Source organism: Ammospiza caudacuta, chromosome 2, assembly GCF_027887145.1.
Source record: "Ammospiza caudacuta isolate bAmmCau1 chromosome 2, bAmmCau1.pri, whole genome shotgun sequence".
NCBI lineage: Eukaryota > Metazoa > Chordata > Aves > Passeriformes > Passerellidae > Ammospiza > Ammospiza caudacuta.
The window spans coordinates 37,737,825-37,756,825 of NC_080594.1; the positions used below are offsets into that span (position 1 = coordinate 37,737,825).

The window sequence follows — 19,001 nt, forward strand, 5'->3', positions numbered from 1 at the left end:
CCCCTGCTCTGAGGTGCCCACCCCACACACACATTTCATTAATCTCAGTGCTGGCAGCTACAGTGTAAACCCCAAGTGACTCAGGTCACACACTATGCCCTTGGTCTGAGAGCTGGCTTCTCTGTTTGAATTAGTCCCTTGATGAGGAGCACTTATATCCCTCTGGTCACTGCAAGGGACCCTGAAACCAGGTGCCTAAATACTCTAAATCTGGGCAGAGGACACTCACTCACTTGTGTCACAGAACAGCCCCACAGGCCTCTGCCCCAGCTGCAGCCATGGGGTGTGGTGGGAAAGACCCCACATTCTGCACTCTTCAGGGAATCCCCTTCCCACCCTTTGGCAATGGCTATGTGTGAGAGACCTTCCCCCCTACTGCCCCACACACAAACCCCTTGTCACTGCCCCCATTCCCTCCTGCACTCCCATTGCTCACACTCGCCCCTCCTGCACTCCCTGCACATTTCCTACACACCTCTCCTCCCCCAAATCACACACATCTCCCTTACAGGCCCAGCCTCCCACACCTGTCACCCTGCTCTCCACAAACACTGGATTTGTTACCTGGTGTGCAACGAGCCACTAATTACACATATGAGACATTCGTTTATTTCAGATTTGCACAAGCCTGGGCGCTTGGTGGTATTCCACAAATCAAACACACCGACTATCAAACCTTTTTACTATTTATGTTTTAGCAAACAAGGGAATTGGTGTTAGAAGCTATAAGTTACCTAATTATCTTATTAATTAGTATTCTATTAGTTAATTATTGTCTCTTGCTGATTAGTTTGCATGCTAAATCTTCCTCTTTTTTTGGGGTCGGTAGTCCATGAGCTGGTAGTTGGGATATCCCCCTGCTGGAATTATGTTTTATTCAGTCGGAACTGATTTAGCACAGTTGCCGAGTTGGGTTTATTAATTTATTCCTTATCGTGGGAGTTCTGCCTGATGTCCTTGTGGCCCGCAAATTCTGCATTCTTTGTGTCCACTATCAGCAGTACATCCTTGTTCCCAGGCTTTGTTAACCTCCCCCTAGATCTGAGGTCATTGAAACACGTTGAGCCTTAAACCTTAACAAGGCAATCCTAGTGACAATTCATTTGTCCTTCTAACACCTGAAGATCCCTTAGAGCCCGTTGGCTGCTCGCTGTTCCACGGATCTCCCTTCTCGTGGTTTGGGCTTGAAGGTATACAAAGGTCAAACGCCAAAGAACATCCTCTCTCAAGAAAATGTTTCCATATTCCACATTTGGCGGCGGTCCCCCCGCATTCCCTCACGCCGCTTTCCCGCGCGCGGGCGCAGTCGCGCGGCGCTTCCCCGGCCCTCGCTCCCCGCCCCCGCGCCGCTTCCCGACAGCCCCCGCGGCGGGAGCGCCGGGCCGCAGCCTCGCGCCGCCCGCTGCCCTCCGGCTGCGTCCCGTCCCGCCGGGCCCCGCTCCCGCCATGCGCCACAGCCTCACGCAGCTGCTGGCGGCCTCGGCCGGCGGGGCCAGCCCCTCGGGCGCCGTCTGGCCGCTGGCTGGAGCGGGGCAGGCCCCGAGAGGGCGGGATGGCGGCGGGGAAGGGGACCCGGGCCCCGCGCGGCCCAAACCGCAGCCGCCGCCGCGGCGGGAGCCCCCGGGCGCCTCGGAGCCGCGGCGGCAGGAGAAGGAGGCCGAGGCGCCCGGCGGCGCGCTAGAGGTGTGGGAGCAAGAGGACTGGTTCCCGGGACTGGAGCTGGGAGACCTGCTGGAGGCGGCCCGGCCGGACTGGGACCTGGACGCGGAGCTGAGCGACTGCTTCTGTGGGGATCCGGAGCCGCTGCCCGCGCCGGGCCAGGACCCGCGGCCGCCGGCGCCCGGGCGGAGGAGCGGTGGCGCCGGGAGCCGGCTGAAGGCGGCGGCGGCGGCGCGGTTGAACCGGCTGAAGAAGAAGCAGTATGTGCTGGGGCTGGAGAGCCGCCTGCAGGGCCTGGCTGCCGAGAACCGGCAGCTGCGGGACCGCAACCGCGGCCTGAGCCGCCGCCTGCGAGAGCTGGAGCGGGAGAGCAGCTACCTGCGGGCTGTGCTGGCGAACCAGAGCGCGCTGGGGCAGCTCCTGAGCCGCCTGGCCGGAACCCGCGCCGGCGGGCTGCAGCTCAGCACCAGCCTCTTCAGGGACACGGGCAGCCCCCGCCGCCCCCAGCAGCACCTCCTGCCCGCCGGCGAGAGCAGCGACCACGACTACGCCCTGCCCAGCTCCCGGCCCCGCGGGCTGGAGGAGGCGGCGGCGGTGACTGAGACGGAGGAGGAGTGGGCGGCCCCCGGCGGGATCTGCCTGCACGTGGACCGGGATCAGGTGTCGGTGGAGTTCTGCTCCATCTGTGCTCGGCGGGCAGCGGCCTCCTTCAAAATGTAGGGTCAAGTACCTGCTGCAAGTACTCGTGGGGTTCTCACCCGTAAGGGCCTCGCGTCGCGGCGGAGGAAGCAGGCGATGGTGCGCAGGAAAAGAATCCATGCAGTGGTGATGGGGTGGTATTGGGGGAGATGCAGAGGTGGGGAACCTGGCGCTTACTTAAGTGGCCAGGGTAAGAAAAATTCTCTCCAACGGCACGTTGGGAGCCAGACGGTGGCCTTGGTTTAAGGTCCTGTAGTCTGGCGTGTGGACGGTAGTGGTGTGAGCCTGTTTGGCGATGGGAGTCGCGCAGAGCTGCGTGCAGCAGTGCGACAGTGGTCGTGCAGACTGACACGCGCGTGGTGCACACGCGGAGGTGCCGCCAGAGCCCGTTCGCAGCACTTGGGTGAAAAGATCATGCCGACTTGATGCATGAAGGTGTGCTCGGCTCCGCTTCGCAGTAAAGATAATGCTGACTACCCGGTCTTGAGTCAGATAATGTCTAGCCTGCTTATCCTGAGGAGCCGAAAATGCTTGCTTAGAAAACCAAACAAAAACTCCATTATGACATCGTCACTGGACAGACTTAAGAAAATAGTAATGATCGGCAAAAGAAAGCATGCATATAAAATTGTACTGCATCTCAGTTATACATTACTATTAAAACCTCTCTGACAGTTTCTCTTTTAGGTGGTTGCCCTGCCAGGCTCCGTTGTGTAGGGGTTAAAGAACAGTCGTTTTCCACCTCGCAACCTGGTAAGGATCAATATATTCCCATAATGTGGTATCAGACAGCTTGCTTTGCTTATCCCAGTCTCTCGTACTGACTGGTTCAGAAAATGGTTTCTCTGGTCCTTGGCCTCCTCTGCCAAAGCGTTTCTAGCTCTGGATGGCAATTATAGTAAAGGTTACAATCACATCAGTCTCATTAGCTGTTTTCCTTTTTTCGTTTTTGAAACAACTACATTGGCTGCATAGTAGCCAATACAGGACCTACATTTTGAATTTTAAAAAACTGCTCATGCATTTGAAATAGAAATTTCCTTTTAAACCAAGTATGTGATGAGTGGAGAAAGGAAAACATGCTAATAAGGGGGATGTGGCATTTATAGTCTTTTATTATAGGGCACTGTCCCAAAAGTCTAAGTAAATTACTTTTTGAATGAAAAAAAGGAAAGGAAATTGTGACCTGTTGGTTTAAAATGCTGTCTAATGTTAGGGATGCACAGAACCATTCAAAAGCCCCTCTCTAGCTTGCTCTAATTCACAGTGCAGAGTTTTACCTGATGAAACAGCCTGAGCACTGGTTAAATCACTGCAGAGGAGTCCTCACATAGAGGAGTTGCTCTTGCATGGACCTCTGAGGAGAATTAGGTTTGAAGAATCAGTGCATCGAAGTAACTCATTATTTTACCTTCCATAAGTAAATCTCTGTCCCCATGCACACTGAAATTCCTATGTTACTTCAGAGTAGCTTTAAATTTTAAAAATATTGCATGTATATGCATGTGCTTAACTCTACAGTGGAGTTCTTAATTCAGCCTCTTACAGTATCCAGAAATCTATAACCTGATATAATTAAGCACTGTTTGGAGATGAGCAAATATGTGTCTTGAGGCTAATGATATGAAAAATGCTCCATAATTGCTCCTGAGATAGGAGGAAAAATAGTTTGACAAAAAATAGTGTGTGTTTTCTTGTAGTAGTCAGTGTTTCTCCCTATCACAAAAGATGAGTGGGTTCTTTTTTTCAGTTGTATTATAATGTTTAGGTTGTTTAAATGTATGTCAGTTGGGGGAAGATGGATTGTGAAAATGATAATATGTAAAGTGAGGTTTCACAAAGAATACTTTTCTAAAACAGATTAATTTATAATTTTTTTTTAAATGATTCTATTTAGTGTTTCTGAAGTCTTGTTTCATAAAGCCTTAAATGTTGTGTTTAAGGCTAAGCAGGTGAAAGCATTTTCTCCCAGTCATTTGCTTTATTGGTACTAGACCCTGTCACGTGTTCATCAGTAGAAAAGGAGGTGGATTTTTCTTTGTGAAACATCACTGTGTGATAAAGTATATGTGTATTTAGCATCCTTGTTTTTCTTTATGCTAAAGTGGATTCAGCTGTGTTGGGGCAGAAGAGACGGGACCAGCTGCTGGCCACATTTCCTGCTTTATTTTAAAAGGTAGTATAAGAAATGAGAATAAAGAGGTAACAGGGCTTTTGCTGTCTTTGGTTAAAAAAAAGAAGTTGAATGCTGGGATTATTTACTGTCATCCAAGATGATTTTTTAAAAAGGCAATAGTCTGTCAAGCAGGTTTTACTCCACTGTATGCAGAATTCCATCTGTTCAGGGGATATTGCCAGCACAAAAGAGACTTAGTGGGATATGTGTGACCTCACACCTCTGTGGTGGCATCAACAGGGCTGTTCAAAGTTTCAGTCTTGGGCAACTCTGCTCTAACTGAGGGGTTATACCAGTGCACAGGAGTCAGAGTTAACCACCAGGACCTGCACTGACTGACATGCAAAATGGAAATAATTTACATTCAACCTAATCTCAACCTGCCTAGCTCAGACCTCATGAACATGCTTCATTTTTCAGTTAATGTGCTTGAGGAAAAGAGAAACACTAATGTAGCAAGCATGGGATGTTCCAGTGGCATTTTTATGGTTACTTCAGTGTAGGAGTGTTTTTTAAGTTAATTAAATATGCATTCTTTCTTGTCGCATCACTGCTGAATGGCAGGGTCAGGGACAGTTCTTCTGGCCTCTGCTGTGAACCTGCACAATGCTCTGTCATGACACGACCTGTGGCTGTGTCTGAGAGCAGCTGATTTTCTCACATGCAAGCTGATGTATTGTGGTACAAGAACAAGGTCAAGTCCCAAGAAAGTCAGTGGCTGCAGGCATTTCTAGTGCCTACTGAATCATATTTAAACCAAATAGAAGGGAGGAAGTTATTTGAAACTAACCAACTGTACTATCTGTATGGTGTATTATTAATGTAGCTTTTTGAAGTCAAAGCCTTGAAATGACATAACTTAATACTTGAAAATATATTGTAAATGTTTCTTTGTAATTATGTGCCATTCAGATAAGAATACAATATAATAAAATCAGACCTGTTGATCTTTCAGTTTATGGGCTCAAATGTTTTCTTCATCTTTTTCTTTTCATTAATGACTTGGTTCTTTTAACAAAGTGGTAAAACAGAAAGAATGTTGCCGCTATCTCTTGGTCATCAGCTGGAAAACAAGATAAAATGGATTAGGGCATGCAGGAGAAATGTTCTTGCTCTTCTGTCTTTAAAGGTAATCCTGTGGTGAGGACAACACAAAGGTGTTATTCCTTGAACTGCAGATAGAGCTGTACTTCTGAGAATCAGCACTTCTTGTATTTCACAGTTCTTAATTTTTTATTAATATGGATATGTTTGATCAATATACCATGGATATGTAAAATACTTACATAAACCCTTCTGTGGTTTATTGGCATCTTCCTCCTTTCTGTTCTGTTTTTAGGCTCTGAAGTTTCATGACTGGTTAATTACATGCTGTTGAATCACAATCTTTCATCAAATTGCTGTTTCCACACTAAGCACCAGAGTGAGTGTTAAAAACAAAAGGTTTGACAGTGCTGGAAGGACAGAACGTTTTCATGGCTCTGGAGTGGGCCATGTATTCAGATTTTTGTTAATCTTAAATGCTTTATTTGTACAGGACGGTTTAAAATAGTGCACTGGCTTTCTAGCATGAGGGGATTCCAGTGAAAGTGGTCTGCAGCTTGATGAAATGGAGCATTTCACAAAAAGTACTGCATAAAAATGTAAAAGCATACTGGCATGCTCTGCCTTTTTGGCATCTAGTTGTAGAAAATTCAGTGTTTCAGCACTGAAATGTGTTTGGTAAATTGTATGTACCACAGAACCAAGTGCTGCCAGTGTTCAACTGCACAGCTATGCTACCTACATTTACCCTTCTTCTCAACAGAGTCACTTGAAGACTACTTAGTGTTAAAATAAGAAACAATTTCATGCTCAGTTCTCCTTTAGTCCTTTGGAGTTTGAGAGCTTTGCAGCACCTAGGAGTTAAAAACAAAACGCTGCTTCTGTAATCTAGCTGCCTGGAGAGATGATATCAAAGGAAATGCAGGGAGGCATGTTCCAGCACTTGGCATTTCCAGATCATCAGGTTTCTCATGCCATTTGTCAAAATTGTAATCAGTTTTCCCTGTGAAACACAGATCTTTGGCAAAATCCAAAGGCCCTTTGTACATTTACTGATTTTTAAAATGCTGTGTTATCTAGTGTTTATAGTTAAGGAGGTTTTCTGCAATCAGCATTATTCTGGTTATAGGGCTGTATTACTATTAGTTACACTGTAAAATGTCTGAAGGATATGTTAGGTATGGGAGCTATTCAAATTGACTCTGTTTAAAGAACACCCTGTGCAAAAATTGCACATTACCAGCTGCTGATTCTACATTTTTTCCACCCAGTTTAAGTGGGATATGCAGATGTGAGGATGCCAAGGGCAGGACTTGCACATGTACCAGGAGGATTTGCAGGAGAAGTAGAATACATTATAATGATGACACAGCATTTAGAATGGTGTATCTGCAAGAAAAACGTGGAGCTTTTTTAGTATTTCTGTTGGCTCTTATCTGTAACTATTCTTGGCATCCTTTTGGCCATAGTTCAGACTTGGAGTAGCCTGAAGTCCTTTCTGTGGGATATGTCGCCTGTGCCTGGCTTGTTTCTACCACAATGGTGGAAGAAAGGATCCCACTAATACCTGTTGTCTCTCAGTGTTTGTGGGGAGTTTATTACAGTTATCAGAGGCTGAGGACTGGTTCTTGGGGGTTGCAGGTGATAGGTCATATCCTGTGTATGAAACAGGGAATGGAAGGAACAGTCCCAGATTCCTGTGTAGGCACTCCTCCACATGCGTGCATGCCAGAACCGGGATAGCATCTTGCTGTCCTGTGGAATTCTGAAACAATTTCAGATTTTATTGATTGCCTCTGAGAACACTTCTTCTCCTCAATAGTTTGAGAGGTACAAAAGGTGTAACTGAAAAGTTTCCTTGTTCACGAACACACCACCTTTCCAGACCTTCCTAGTCTCAGGAGTGCTCAGCTGACCTTTGATGTGACTAGTACTGAACATGTAGAGTACACGCCTGCAATTTGTGTGCTCATCAGTGATGCTGGAAACAAACATCAGTCTTTGCAACTTACTAAAATGTTGAGGAATCTAACTTTTTAATATACAATCTTCACCTTTCACTTGAAGAAATGAGTATCTAAAAAGGATATGGTTTGTCCAGGTCAGACCACTAAACATCAGAACATGCATTTTGGTGACTGAGGATAATTATCACTTCAATTTATACCAAAATGAAAGTAGTATTTGGAAGGGAAGATCCTTTTGAATCTTACCCTTTAATAAGCACTAGAACCTGTTTATAGTATTTTTAACTATATAATGTTAAACACAATAATCAATGAGCCAGTCATTCTTATTCTTAAAGATACTATTGCACAATAACACCTTTATTTTATGTTTTTATTATCACAGGTAAGTGGTTCTGTTGGTTAAAGTCTGGTGGCTTCCGGAGGTATGACAATGCACTGTCATGTAAAATACTTGGTCCCTGGGAATCTCCCGTCGGGGTGATTAAGGTAAGGCAGATGGGAACACCACGTGACACAGCAACAGTTTGAATCAAGAAAATGAAATTATCTCTACCTAACAGAGACTGTATTGCTGCTGCTCCTGGGTATAGATAAAGAATGTGTCATGTTCCTGCTGTAATGACCCATTTTTAAGGAAAAGGTAGATAAAGATGATGAAACTCCTTCAATATATTTTCATCAGCATTACAGCATAAATTTTAACTCCTTTCAATTAAAGGCCTCAATATTGAATTCTTAATTCTCATTAATAAATATTTCCATGTGCATCAGGGGATGCTAGAATTTTACTGAAGTGACTGTTGACCAGTAACTGTACAGCTTTTACAGTTACAGAACTATTTAGGTTTGGAAAATACTCCCAGGACCATCAAGTACAACCTTTCACTTATCACCAGCTCCTTGACTAGACCATGGCACCAAGTGCCACATCCAGTGATTTCTTGAACACCTCCAGGGATGGTGACTCCTGCCACCTCCTGGGCAGTCCATTCCAATGCTCAGCAAGCCTTTCTGAAACTAAATTCCTGAAATTCCTCCTGATGTTCAACCTCAAACTCCCCTAGCACCATTTGAGGCCATTTCCTCTTGTCCTGTCACTTGTTGCCTGGGAGAAGCCAACCTCCACCTATGGCAGGTTAAGACCATACCCAGACTGGGAGTATTGCTTCTGTAGAATTCCTGATTTAGCTCTTAGACTGCAGAATACACTAAGGACACCTCATGCAGTAGGAGAGCTGCAATTTATATTGCTCTATAACATATAGCCACCAGTGTGAAGACACACCTGACTCATAAATGCATTACTCTGGACCACTGATCTTAGACATAGCTGAGATTCCCCAGTAATGGCACTGGCCCTCAAAGGCCTCTCACCACAGCCCCATCCTTCAGGAAAAGACCTAATTTCAAGGCAAAATGGTTGCAAGGCCAGAGACTGCTTTTTTGATATGCTGGGAAGCCTGACAAGACTATCACTCCTGATTTGCACAGATTGCTCTGTGATAAAAGTGTTCTCCACAGTGTGACCCATCTAATGGTGTAAATGGGATAATCTTGTGACAGAAGTTTTGTGCTAGCTGAATGGGGAAAAGGGAGAAAAATACATTTTGAGTAGATCACTAGCAAAACCTTCCTTGATATTCCCTCTTTTAGTTGTGGGGTTTTTTGGGTTGTTTTTTTGGTTTTGTTTTGTTGGCTTTTTGGTTTTTTAATAAATTTCTGTGGTTTGCATTATGAAGGAAAAACCTCTTTTTCAAGAAGACTGGTTTTTTACAGCTTCTAAAAGCTGTAGCATCACCTTAGAACCAAACATTAAGCAGGGACTATAAATGCTTTCTTTTTGGAAATGCCTCCCATTTCCAAAGCAACACACCTGTCTGCTATTCAAATGTATACACTAAACTGGGCATAATGAAAAGTTTAACCTGCACTGAAGTTCAAAACTTAAAAAATGCCAGTGCAGAGACTGGTTTGGTATTAAAAAGACACAGCAACACTTTTTCTTGTTTATTATGGTTACTTATCCAAGGCAATTAAAAAGTTGCTTTACTTCACTCGGGTAGCTCTTCAGGATCCCTGCTACTGTTCATCTGCAGCAGCATTTTGATATATATTCCGTGCTGTTTAGTGGCAAGATATAATCCAGTGAGAGCCTGTACCAGTATGCCCAGACTCATCTTTCTGAAGACAGGCTGAGAAGTTGTGAGCCAGTAGCGTAACAGGTTTTCTTTCCCTGGCAAGGGAGTTGACATATACCTAAACAACAGAAACAGTGGTATAAACATTTTATCCACGTAAGTGTCAAGATTTAACATAAATATTTATGTAGATAGTAATTTTCTCTTCTATGTTAAATTCACCTGGTGGTACTAAGCTGTCTGCATAAATGCTTTAAAACATCCTGACCATGCCCTGGTCTCACTAAACCTTGCCCTGCCCTTGCTGTGCTCTGAACTACACAGAATGACACCTGTCAGGGGCTTTGGCTGCTGGGCACTGCCCAGGGTCACCGAGGTCTCTTGGCTGTCCAGCCACCCTCAGTGGTGGCAGGATGGCAGCCACCACTGCACACACCGAGGCACAGCCTGGGAAACTTGGAAGGCTCCTGCTAAACACAAGGGCTTCCCCATGGATCACTTTGCAGATCTTATTTCACTTTGGTGTAGCTCTTACAAACTTTGTTTTGTAATTAGATGACCTTAATGTATACCTCCTTCCACATCCTAAATGTCTACAAGAAGACAAATGTGCACAGATCAAATATCTACAGAATTTACACTGAGAACAGAACATTTTACCCATAAATACATTTCACTCAATTCATTGCAGATAAGACGTACCTGGCTGCAAGGCTTCCATTCAAGGGGATAGCCAGGAAAATGGGGTAGAAACCACCCACAACAGCACCTACTAATCCTCCTCTGATCACAGCACAGACCTCACAGTTCAGCTGACCTGCATGGCAAACCATATTTCACCGTCAACATCTACACATCCTCCACCACATCAGTTTATAAGCTGCATGCAAGAACCCGAAAACAGGCTCTTGACAGAAACTTCCAAGCTCTACAGGTATGCAAAAAATTATAAAGGAGAACTCTTTTAGAAAACAACAACAGAACAGTCCCAAAACAAAAACTGAGACAAACCAAAAAACAATCACTCCCACTCCAACCTATGAGGAATTTATCATTCCAAAGCTGACCTTCAAATGAAATTGTACAGATGGGGGGAAATTGCACTGCTTTGTTGCAGTAACTTTTACATGACTGAGTGAAAAATGCTGAAATAACTTTTTTAGAAACATATATAAACATATATATCTCCTTTCCCACTCCACTTTGAGAACTCACTGCTGTCCAATGCATTCTGTTTTTCAAACTCTGTTTTACAAACTGAAGTTTTTCAAGACCACAATAGTTTAAGAGCACTTTTCTGCAGGGAGAAAAAGCTCCTCTACTGTTCCCTTGTGTACAGAAAGCAAAGCCCTTTCAAAAAAAAAAAAAAAAAAATAAATGAAGAGGTGTTTACCTGAAAATAAAGGGTCATACACAAAAGCTTCATAAATTGCTGCTGTTGAAAGAAATGGAATAACAGCCATTGGAAGAGCAGACACCAGGGAAGCCTTTCTGACATGTAGGATGCTCCTGAAGAAATTATTTGCTGCTAAGCCACATAAGCTTGAATTTGCTGCTAGGAAGTATTTTCCATGATTACAAAGGTTCCTGTGAAAGAAGGGAAGTCATTTCAGCAGCTGAGAACTGTAAAAAAGTTTAGTTTAATCCACACTACAATTCTCTTCTGAAAATCCTGCAACAAGGGGTAAGGGACATAAATCTCTCACTGATGCAAAATGGAGAGTAACTACTTCAAAAAGCAGCCAGGGCAGCATCCTTTGTTATGTGCCTGAGTTTACACACAGTTCAAGAGTGAAGTAACAGGTTGAGAAGCTGTTGCTACAATTTTTTCCCCCCATTATTATAGTTAATGGAAATTTCATTAAAACTCTCCTTATAAGCATGTTCCTAATGATAATGTTTTCTGAAAACAAATGAGGAAATATATATACAATAAAATACATAACTTTAAAAAGTCAAGTCAATCTACTTGTAATTCTACATTTTAATGTTTTGAGTAATATTAAGCACTAAAGATTTCAGCGATATACTTGCTAATCTCAAAAAACTTTAAACACAAAAAATGTCAGACATCAAGGACACCAACTATTTCTTGTTTTGAATAGGAAAATTCAAGTTTTACCTTTCCAATCACAGGCAATGAAACGCAGGCAAACATGTTAATAAATATGGAGGACAGAGATTAAAATTTTAGCAGCATATTTAAGTACCCAAAACAAAGCAAATTAATGTACCCAGGACCAGCAGAATCTACTTAGTGAGATACAGAACTGCTAAACTGCACAAAAGAAAAGGAGGATGGAAGAATTGGGGTTTGTGGCTTTTTGTTTAAACTCCCTCATGTTAAAAACATGTGCTTGGCTAAACAGGAACTCTCAGTTTGACTGCAGCTTTCCTTTCCAGACATCAGTGAGCTCCCCTCTGAATACAAGCTCTAAGTCCTGCCAGTGACTGGCAGCTACTTCTTTCCAAGGCTGAGCAATCCCTAAGTCCAGAGTTTCTATCCAGACATTACCACATCACTGCAGAGTGTCTGCCTCCCCTGCTCTCCTGGGGAAGGAGTTTTGGAGGCTGAACATAATGGCAGTAGATCCTACACAAAGCTGCAGCCTTTGCTTTCTCACCTGTGTGGGGAAGCCCTCTGTTACTACCAGCAGTTTGTTTAGCCAGCAATTTAGTCCTATTTTAAAAAGAATATAAATAAAATAAGCTTCTGATTACTCTTATTTCTAAAAAAATTATCCAAGCTGATACACACATGCAAATGGCTCATAACAGAACCAACTCAGGTCCAGCAAGGTTTTGCAGTGACATGCAATATCACAACCCAAAAGGTCATTTGTGAGGCCCAGAAGGCATTTAGCTGGCTTTGTGCTGTACAGAACCCTGCTGGTGAGCCTGCAGGACTCCAGCTGACTCCTCCACCACCAGCTGGATCCCTTAGTCTCGCCTTCCTGAAACAGGGAGCGGTGCAGAATGAAATGCAGAAACCAGCAGGATGATGCTCACTCAGTTCTGGCTGCAGGCCAGCCCTGCTGGACAGAAGATGACTCCAGCAGAATCATATTTCAGTTTCCTAGAAATTTTTTTAGCTCTAGCACAGGACTGTGAGAATGCTGAGAGCCAGTCAGGGCTGATCAGCCATCACAGAACCCTCAGCACTGGGGAGCACATGCCAGAAACCAGCGGGGCAGCACCAGAGCCAGCACTGAAATAACCATATTGAAAAAACATAAACCAAGTCTTCTGTTCTGGACAACAACAAGCATCTTCAAAATTAACTAATTTTGGAACTGCAAGGAGAATTTGTAATACAACAATAAGGAAAAAGAGAAGCCTTCAAGACTTGAAAAGTCTGATGCACTTCATTTATTTTACCAGCACTTACTGATCTGCTTTAGGAAGCTCATTGAACATCTTTTGTATGATTTCCATCCGCTTAAATCTTTCCAAAATTAGTCTTTGCTGTGGAGAATCTAGTTCAAGAAACTCTCTTCCTGTCATCTTGAAGTTCTGGATCATAAGGAAAAAAGAAAACCCAGATGTAATCCAAGTTACATAGCCTCAGTATGAATCAAATAAACATTTAGACTCTTTGCCACTATGAATCACAAATACATTCCCTATTTTGCATGGCAATACTCCAGGTTTAAATTGATTTAACTGTCAAAGAGACCTGTAAGAAAAAGCCCCAGCCAAATAAATCCATACTTTGTAGGCATAAATCAGAAAGCCTACAGTTGCAGTGGGTTTGTGTGGCAAAGTTTTGGCAGCAGGGGGATGCAAGGCTGGTTTCTGAGATGCCAGGAGTTGGTTCCAGCTGGTTCCAGCCAGCTCCAAGACAGACCTGCTGCTGGCCAAGTCTAAGCCCAACCAGTACTGTGTGTGTGTGGGGAAGTCAAGAAAGGCTAAAAACTGTTGCAAGACAGTAGCTGGAAAAGAGGAATGCGAACACATTTGAGGAGCAGCCCTGCAGACCCTAAGGTCAGTGCAGGAGGAGCAGGAGCTGCTCCAGGTGCTGGAGCCGAGATCCCCCTGCAGCCCCTGGAGCATCCCATGCCAGAGCAGCTGGATGCCCAAGGGGGAGGCCTGTGCTGGAGCAGGCTCCTGGCAGGATATGTGGCCACATGGGGAGAGGAGCCCAAGCTGCAGTGGGTTCCTGGCAGGAGCTGTGAGCCCAGGGGGAACCCACACTGGAACAGCCACTGCTACTGAAGGACTGAGCCCTGTGCAATGGACCCACAAGGGAGGAGTTCATGGAGAACTGCAGCCTGTGAGAACCACTGCTGTTGGAGAAGTCTGGAGAACTGTCTCCCGTGGAAGGGACCACCCACTGGAAAAGGAGACGAGTGCAAGGAGGAAGGAGTGATAGAGACAACACGTGATGAACTGATTACAATCCCCATTCCCTGTCTCCTTGCACTTCTAAGAGGGAGGAGGACATAGAAAAAAACAGCAGTGAAGGGAGGGGTGGAGGGAAAGCATTTTAAGGATTTGGCTTTACTTCTCATTACCCTATTCTGATTTGACTGACAGTATATTCAATTTCCCCAAAGTTTACTCTTTTGACTGCAATGGTAATTGGTGAGTGATCTCGTGTCCTTACCACAACCCCTGAGCTTTTATTCATACTTTCTCCCTGTCCTGTTGAAGGGGGCAGAAAGTGATAAGAGCATCTTGGTGGCCACCTGAGGCCAGCCCTTCACAACAGCTCTTGACAACACCTGGAGTTTAGTGATTCAAGTGCTTCTTTTCCTATACGTTTTAGTGCAGAGGAAATTCTCCCAGACTTACTGTGCCAATCACACTTACCTGAAGTTGCTGTTGTAACGTGAAGGCCGTGTCCTACGCCCTATCTATGGGACCGAGCTTGCTTCGGTTGGGGCTTGGCAGGACGCAGCAGCGGAGAAAGCGGGCAGAGCGGGCAGGATCGCTTCAGGCCGCCCGAGGAAAGTCCCCAAACCGCTGCTGTGGGATCCCACAGACCGCACGTCACAGAGCTGTAAGCACTCCCTCTCCCCAAGCCTTGTACACGCGCCTCTCCCTGAGCCCTGCACGCCGCTGGAGGCGGAGGGACCCTCCCAAAGCCCCGCGGCCCGGCTCAGGTCAGAACCCTCACGCCGGGAAACTGCCGCTCGACCCCGACCTTCAAGTCCCACCGCTACCAGTCGCTGCCCCCGCACCGCGCGGACCATCCCGGCCTCCCCGCCGGGCTCAGGCTCTGACCTTGAGCCGTTCCGACGGACACGGCCCCGCCGCCCTCACCGAATCGCTCCCGCCGCCTACAACATGGCTCCTCCCACCTCACGCCCTGCCCGTGGACGCCGCCATCTTGCTCGCTCACATGACCCAGGGCCCTCCAAGGCCGCCTGTGATTGGGCTGTTGGCCGCCGGCCCAGCATGGCGGCCGCCGATTGGCCGCGGGCCGGCGGGCGGGGCCCGGCGCTGGTTGCCGGGGCGGCGGATGGCGGCGGCGGCTCCTCGATGGCGGCGGGGCTGAGCGCGGATCGTGCAGCGGCGGCCGGGACGCGGGGACTCCCCCTTCGGTGCGGGGGGGCCCAGTCCTCGGGGTAACCCGCTGATCCCTCCCCTCGGCCCGCGCCCTTTCCCCGCCTGCCCCTCAGCCCTCGGAATGCCCGCTGCCCCCTTCCCTCGCCTCCGGCTCCTTTGTGCTCCCTCCCCGTCCCGCCCCCTTCGGGCGCCCCTCGCCCCGGCTGCGTCTCGCTTCGCCCCACCTCCAACCCCTCCCTCATCCCCTCCGCTCCTGCCTGCCGCTTGTCCCTCAGCAGCCCTTGGGGGAATTGTCCTCGTCCGTAAAGCCAGCCTGGCTCCGGCAGTTCACCTGCACCCATGGCAGCCCCCCCAGCCCGCTTGTTTCACACAGCCTGTGTGCCTTGCTGCGCCTCGGAAAGCAGCAGGCGGACCCCTTTGGGTTCCAGAGAGCTGGGGGAGGGTGGAGTGGGGAGGGGATGAATGGGGCCAGCCCCTGAGGGATGCGGGGACGGCAAATCCCAGCTGCGAGCATCAGAGAGCGGAGCAGAGCCGCCCCTTCCCCTTCACACGCACAGGTCCCGTGTCCCCAGAAGAGGATGCACGGCAGAGCCCTGTCCTGTGCGCCGCAGCTCCTCATCGCGGGGAAGGGAAGCGCTCGGAGCTTGTCCGCCTTCCTCAGACTTCTCCTTAACCAAGTAGATGAGGAAAATCTATCCCGTTTCTGTTTCTCTTTTTGTTTTTCCAGAAAAAGGGGGAGAGAGAGAGAGGCTGATACTGAAGCCAACCAGCTGCGCTTCTGAGTGGGAAACTCCGGACTGATCTCATGGCTTGCTTTTTATTTCATTAATACTTCATTATCTCTGAAAATGAACCTTTTGTGAAGCTCTTCTCCTAACTCTCCTTATTCCTCTTTCACGAGGTGGCTGCTGCTGTGCAAGGGAAGGAATGGCATGAAGTAAATGACTCCAGTACAAAGCAATCTGCTTTGCCCAAGTGCCCAGTGGGCAGCACTGTCACTTTAATAATTCCAGGTCAAGGGATTGCTTTCCTCGTTTCAATCCTCTCTTTTAATACATGGGAGGATCAGAGGGACATTAAAGACCGTAAGGCTGGGTGGCTTGCAGATAATAAAAATGAAAGTGTCTGCCCAGTGACTTCTGTTGGGTAAGAGGGTGATATTTGAAGGCTCTTGTCTGGTGAGGAAAAAGGGATCTTTTCAGTCTACTTTGTAGTCTCCTAATACATAGCTAGCAAAATTAATTCAAGAAGTGAAAGAGCTTAAAGAGGCGCTTTGGATTGTTTTTGTCTTCCTCCTTATTTGGATTACTTGGGCGTTTTTGTCCTGCAAATAATATGTTTTTGAGCATGTACAGGTGGAGTATTGAGACAGCTGCCTAGAGATGGACTGTGCCTTAATTGTATTGCATAAAATCTTTTAATTTTCAAACTTTGCTGCCAGAAGAGGAGTTATAATAAGGTTTTATATTGCCAAGGAACGTTTGCTCTTGTATTTTTATAAAGTCAAATATATTTTAAAGAAATTGAAAGCATCTCTTTAAAAAGAATCAAAAAGCTTCTTTTTCCCCTCTTTTTTTTTTTCTTAATTGTGGAGAGCATCGCAAGTCCAATCCAAGGGAACAGCAAGTATTCATAGAAATGAAGATTGAAGATGCATTTCCTTACTGAACTGTAAAAGTGTTCTGCAATAGATAGTCAGTTCCTGACCTTGCAGAGTGTTCCAGTAGTACTTCGTTAGTACCTGTAAATAAGTGCTTGCAACCAGATTCAGAAGTAGGAAGAAGAATGCCAGTCAAGAAGAAAGGTGGGCTATGAAGCTTCATGTCTCATATTGTGTTTTCATTGTGTTAGATTGGTGATTTCTAGTACTTAACCATTTCAAATTAAAAATGCTTTCATGGGGAATGGCAATCGTTTTTCTTTTGCATTGAAAATGGGAGAAAAATCTGTGCACTTAAAATAATAATTTTTAAAAGTAACTTTATGCTGTGCTCTAAGATTTACGTCAAATTTGGCCTCAAATGTTTTTTTGTAAAGATCAGCTGTCTAGGATTTTGAACAGGCACCAAGAGAAAAGCTTGATGTTTAACTTTGTCAGAAGCCTCTCTTACAAACGCTAATAAATTTGAAAACCACAGTTTAATCTGTTATCTATTTGTGACATGTTTGGCGGATAAACATCAGCTATCAGTAGCAGCAGAAAGAAATAACAAAGTTTCAAGGCTGATTTTAAAACAAAGTTATGAGAGCTGTGTTTTGAAGGTGTTTTAAACGTGTTTTCTTTTTTTTTTTTTTTAATGTGATTTTAATTAGCTTGAATTTCCATGCTTTAGTACAATATAAAACTACTGTCTTTAAGGCTGTAGTAGGGCAGCATTTAAGAAAAGACAAACATACATTTGGCCTCTTCTCACCTCTAGTTTGTGTTTGCACTTTTGGAAAATGTGGCTTCCAGTGATCAAACCACAATTAGAAGTATACGAAGGCAAATTCTTACTCTGAAAATACTCACCAACTTTAGTTTATTTCTGGTTTCTTGCAAACTGGACACCGATTTGAAGTTTCTGAATATGCGAATAGAGTAAGGGTCATGGGAACCTTTTTTTATTCAGCTCATCTGTCCAGATGTGCCTGGGTCTAATATATCCCTGAATCTGATGACACAAAATGTGGGGGAGAGGGCAAGAAGTGAATGTTACAAACAGAAATGAGGATGTAATCAATGTGACTTTGGATTCTCTTCCGTATAGGAATAATCATTACTTATGAGTTAACACTTACTATATAAATAATGATAAAACAGGCAGATTGCTAGAATTATTTTCATGAAAAAAACAATAAATGGGATTTTGTGATTGTGTTTTCAAAAATGACAGTGTAGAAATGAAATTTCAAACCTGAAATATTTTAATGAATGGCCTTGTCATTCATGGAATCACTTGGCATTATGTGTAGTAAAGGTGGAAACGTGTGTGGAGGAGTTCCATTCCTAATAATTCATCCTGCTGTGCTGTAAAAGTGTCACCCTGATGTACTGGGGAGGCTTCTGTATCCTACCTGTTTACAGAAGGAAAACTGAGGCTTTTCATTATTTAAGTTTTAATCCTGATTTAGGTGATTTACAATAAGGATGTTTCTGGGCCAGATGTTCAGCTGTAATTCAGTTTCCGAATACTCGCTGCAGGAATTTAGGGGTGAAATCTGACAGGCTCCTTTGTGCAGAAGTGAGATTGGCAATCACATCAGTCCCCTCTGGCCTTAAAAATCTCTGAATTTCCTGTTTGTTTCCAGGCACTTGGGCTCAGTCTTAGTGTACACCAAGGCTTGACTTCTTTGATGTTACAAGGATGTGTGTTTTGGCAGCATTAAAATATAAAGTCAAGAGACCCAAATGTTCCCCTTGAAGTACTTTAAATTGTCACATCAATCAGTGTACTGAAGTTGCCAGTGTGAATGTATTTGATTATTAAAAGGGTATTGTTAAGAATGTATTTAAGCATGTAAATTGCAGGATTAAAAATGTTGGCGAATCAGCAACTTCATTGTGATTTTGAGCGACTTAATTTGTCTAGTTCATGCAATAGACTTTAACTTTCTAAATGTAATTAAAAGCATGCTGGCAACTCAAAGCATTTTGCTGTTTTTAAAAAGCTTGCTATTTTTTCAAGTAATGCCTGTTAGTTCTATGAATACTAGGGAGATTGAGGGGTTTCTTCCATGTTTGGTTTTTGGATTTTTTTTTTCCCATTTATTTGCCTTATGATTTTGACAACAGTTTGTGGCTAACTAGTTAGTATTTCTGAT

At 45.1% G+C, this 19,001-nt stretch overlaps 2 protein-coding genes across 7 annotated transcripts; one reads left to right on the forward strand and one right to left on the reverse strand.

The window, feature by feature from the left end:
* Window positions 1-1,446: 1,446 nt before the first annotated feature.
* On the forward strand, window positions 1,447-8,666 carry CREBZF (CREB/ATF bZIP transcription factor). 4 transcript variants are annotated; one of them, XM_058824792.1, is made up of 4 exons: window positions 1,447-2,457; window positions 3,034-3,111; window positions 4,464-4,534; window positions 7,931-8,666. In XM_058824792.1, exon 1 carries the CDS (start codon window positions 1,447-1,449, stop codon window positions 2,377-2,379), a length of 933 nt encoding a protein of 310 aa, XP_058680775.1. In that variant the 3' UTR covers window positions 2,380-2,457; window positions 3,034-3,111; window positions 4,464-4,534; window positions 7,931-8,666. The 4 variants fall into 4 exon arrangements, with proteins under 4 accessions (XP_058680775.1, XP_058680773.1, XP_058680772.1 ...); XM_058824790.1 differs by lacking the exon at window positions 7,931-8,666 and having other exon boundaries at window positions 4,464-5,552; XM_058824789.1 differs by lacking the exon at window positions 7,931-8,666 and having other exon boundaries at window positions 1,447-2,375; window positions 4,464-5,552.
* An 874-nt stretch (window positions 8,667-9,540) lies between these two features.
* LOC131571973 (transmembrane protein 126A-like) lies at window positions 9,541-15,268 on the reverse strand. Of its 3 annotated transcripts, none has more exons than XM_058824795.1 (6): window positions 14,952-15,268; window positions 14,499-14,654; window positions 13,075-13,199; window positions 11,080-11,273; window positions 10,389-10,503; window positions 9,541-9,804 (listed from the first exon to the last, which is right to left on the reverse strand). In XM_058824795.1, exons 3-6 carry the CDS (start codon window positions 13,188-13,190, stop codon window positions 9,600-9,602), a joined length of 630 nt encoding a protein of 209 aa, XP_058680778.1. In that variant the 5' UTR covers window positions 13,191-13,199; window positions 14,499-14,654; window positions 14,952-15,268; the 3' UTR covers window positions 9,541-9,599. The 3 variants fall into 3 exon arrangements, with proteins under 3 accessions (XP_058680778.1, XP_058680776.1, XP_058680777.1); XM_058824793.1 differs by having other exon boundaries at window positions 14,913-15,268; XM_058824794.1 differs by lacking the exon at window positions 14,952-15,268 and adding an exon at window positions 14,833-14,930.
* Window positions 15,269-19,001: the final 3,733 nt, after the last annotated feature.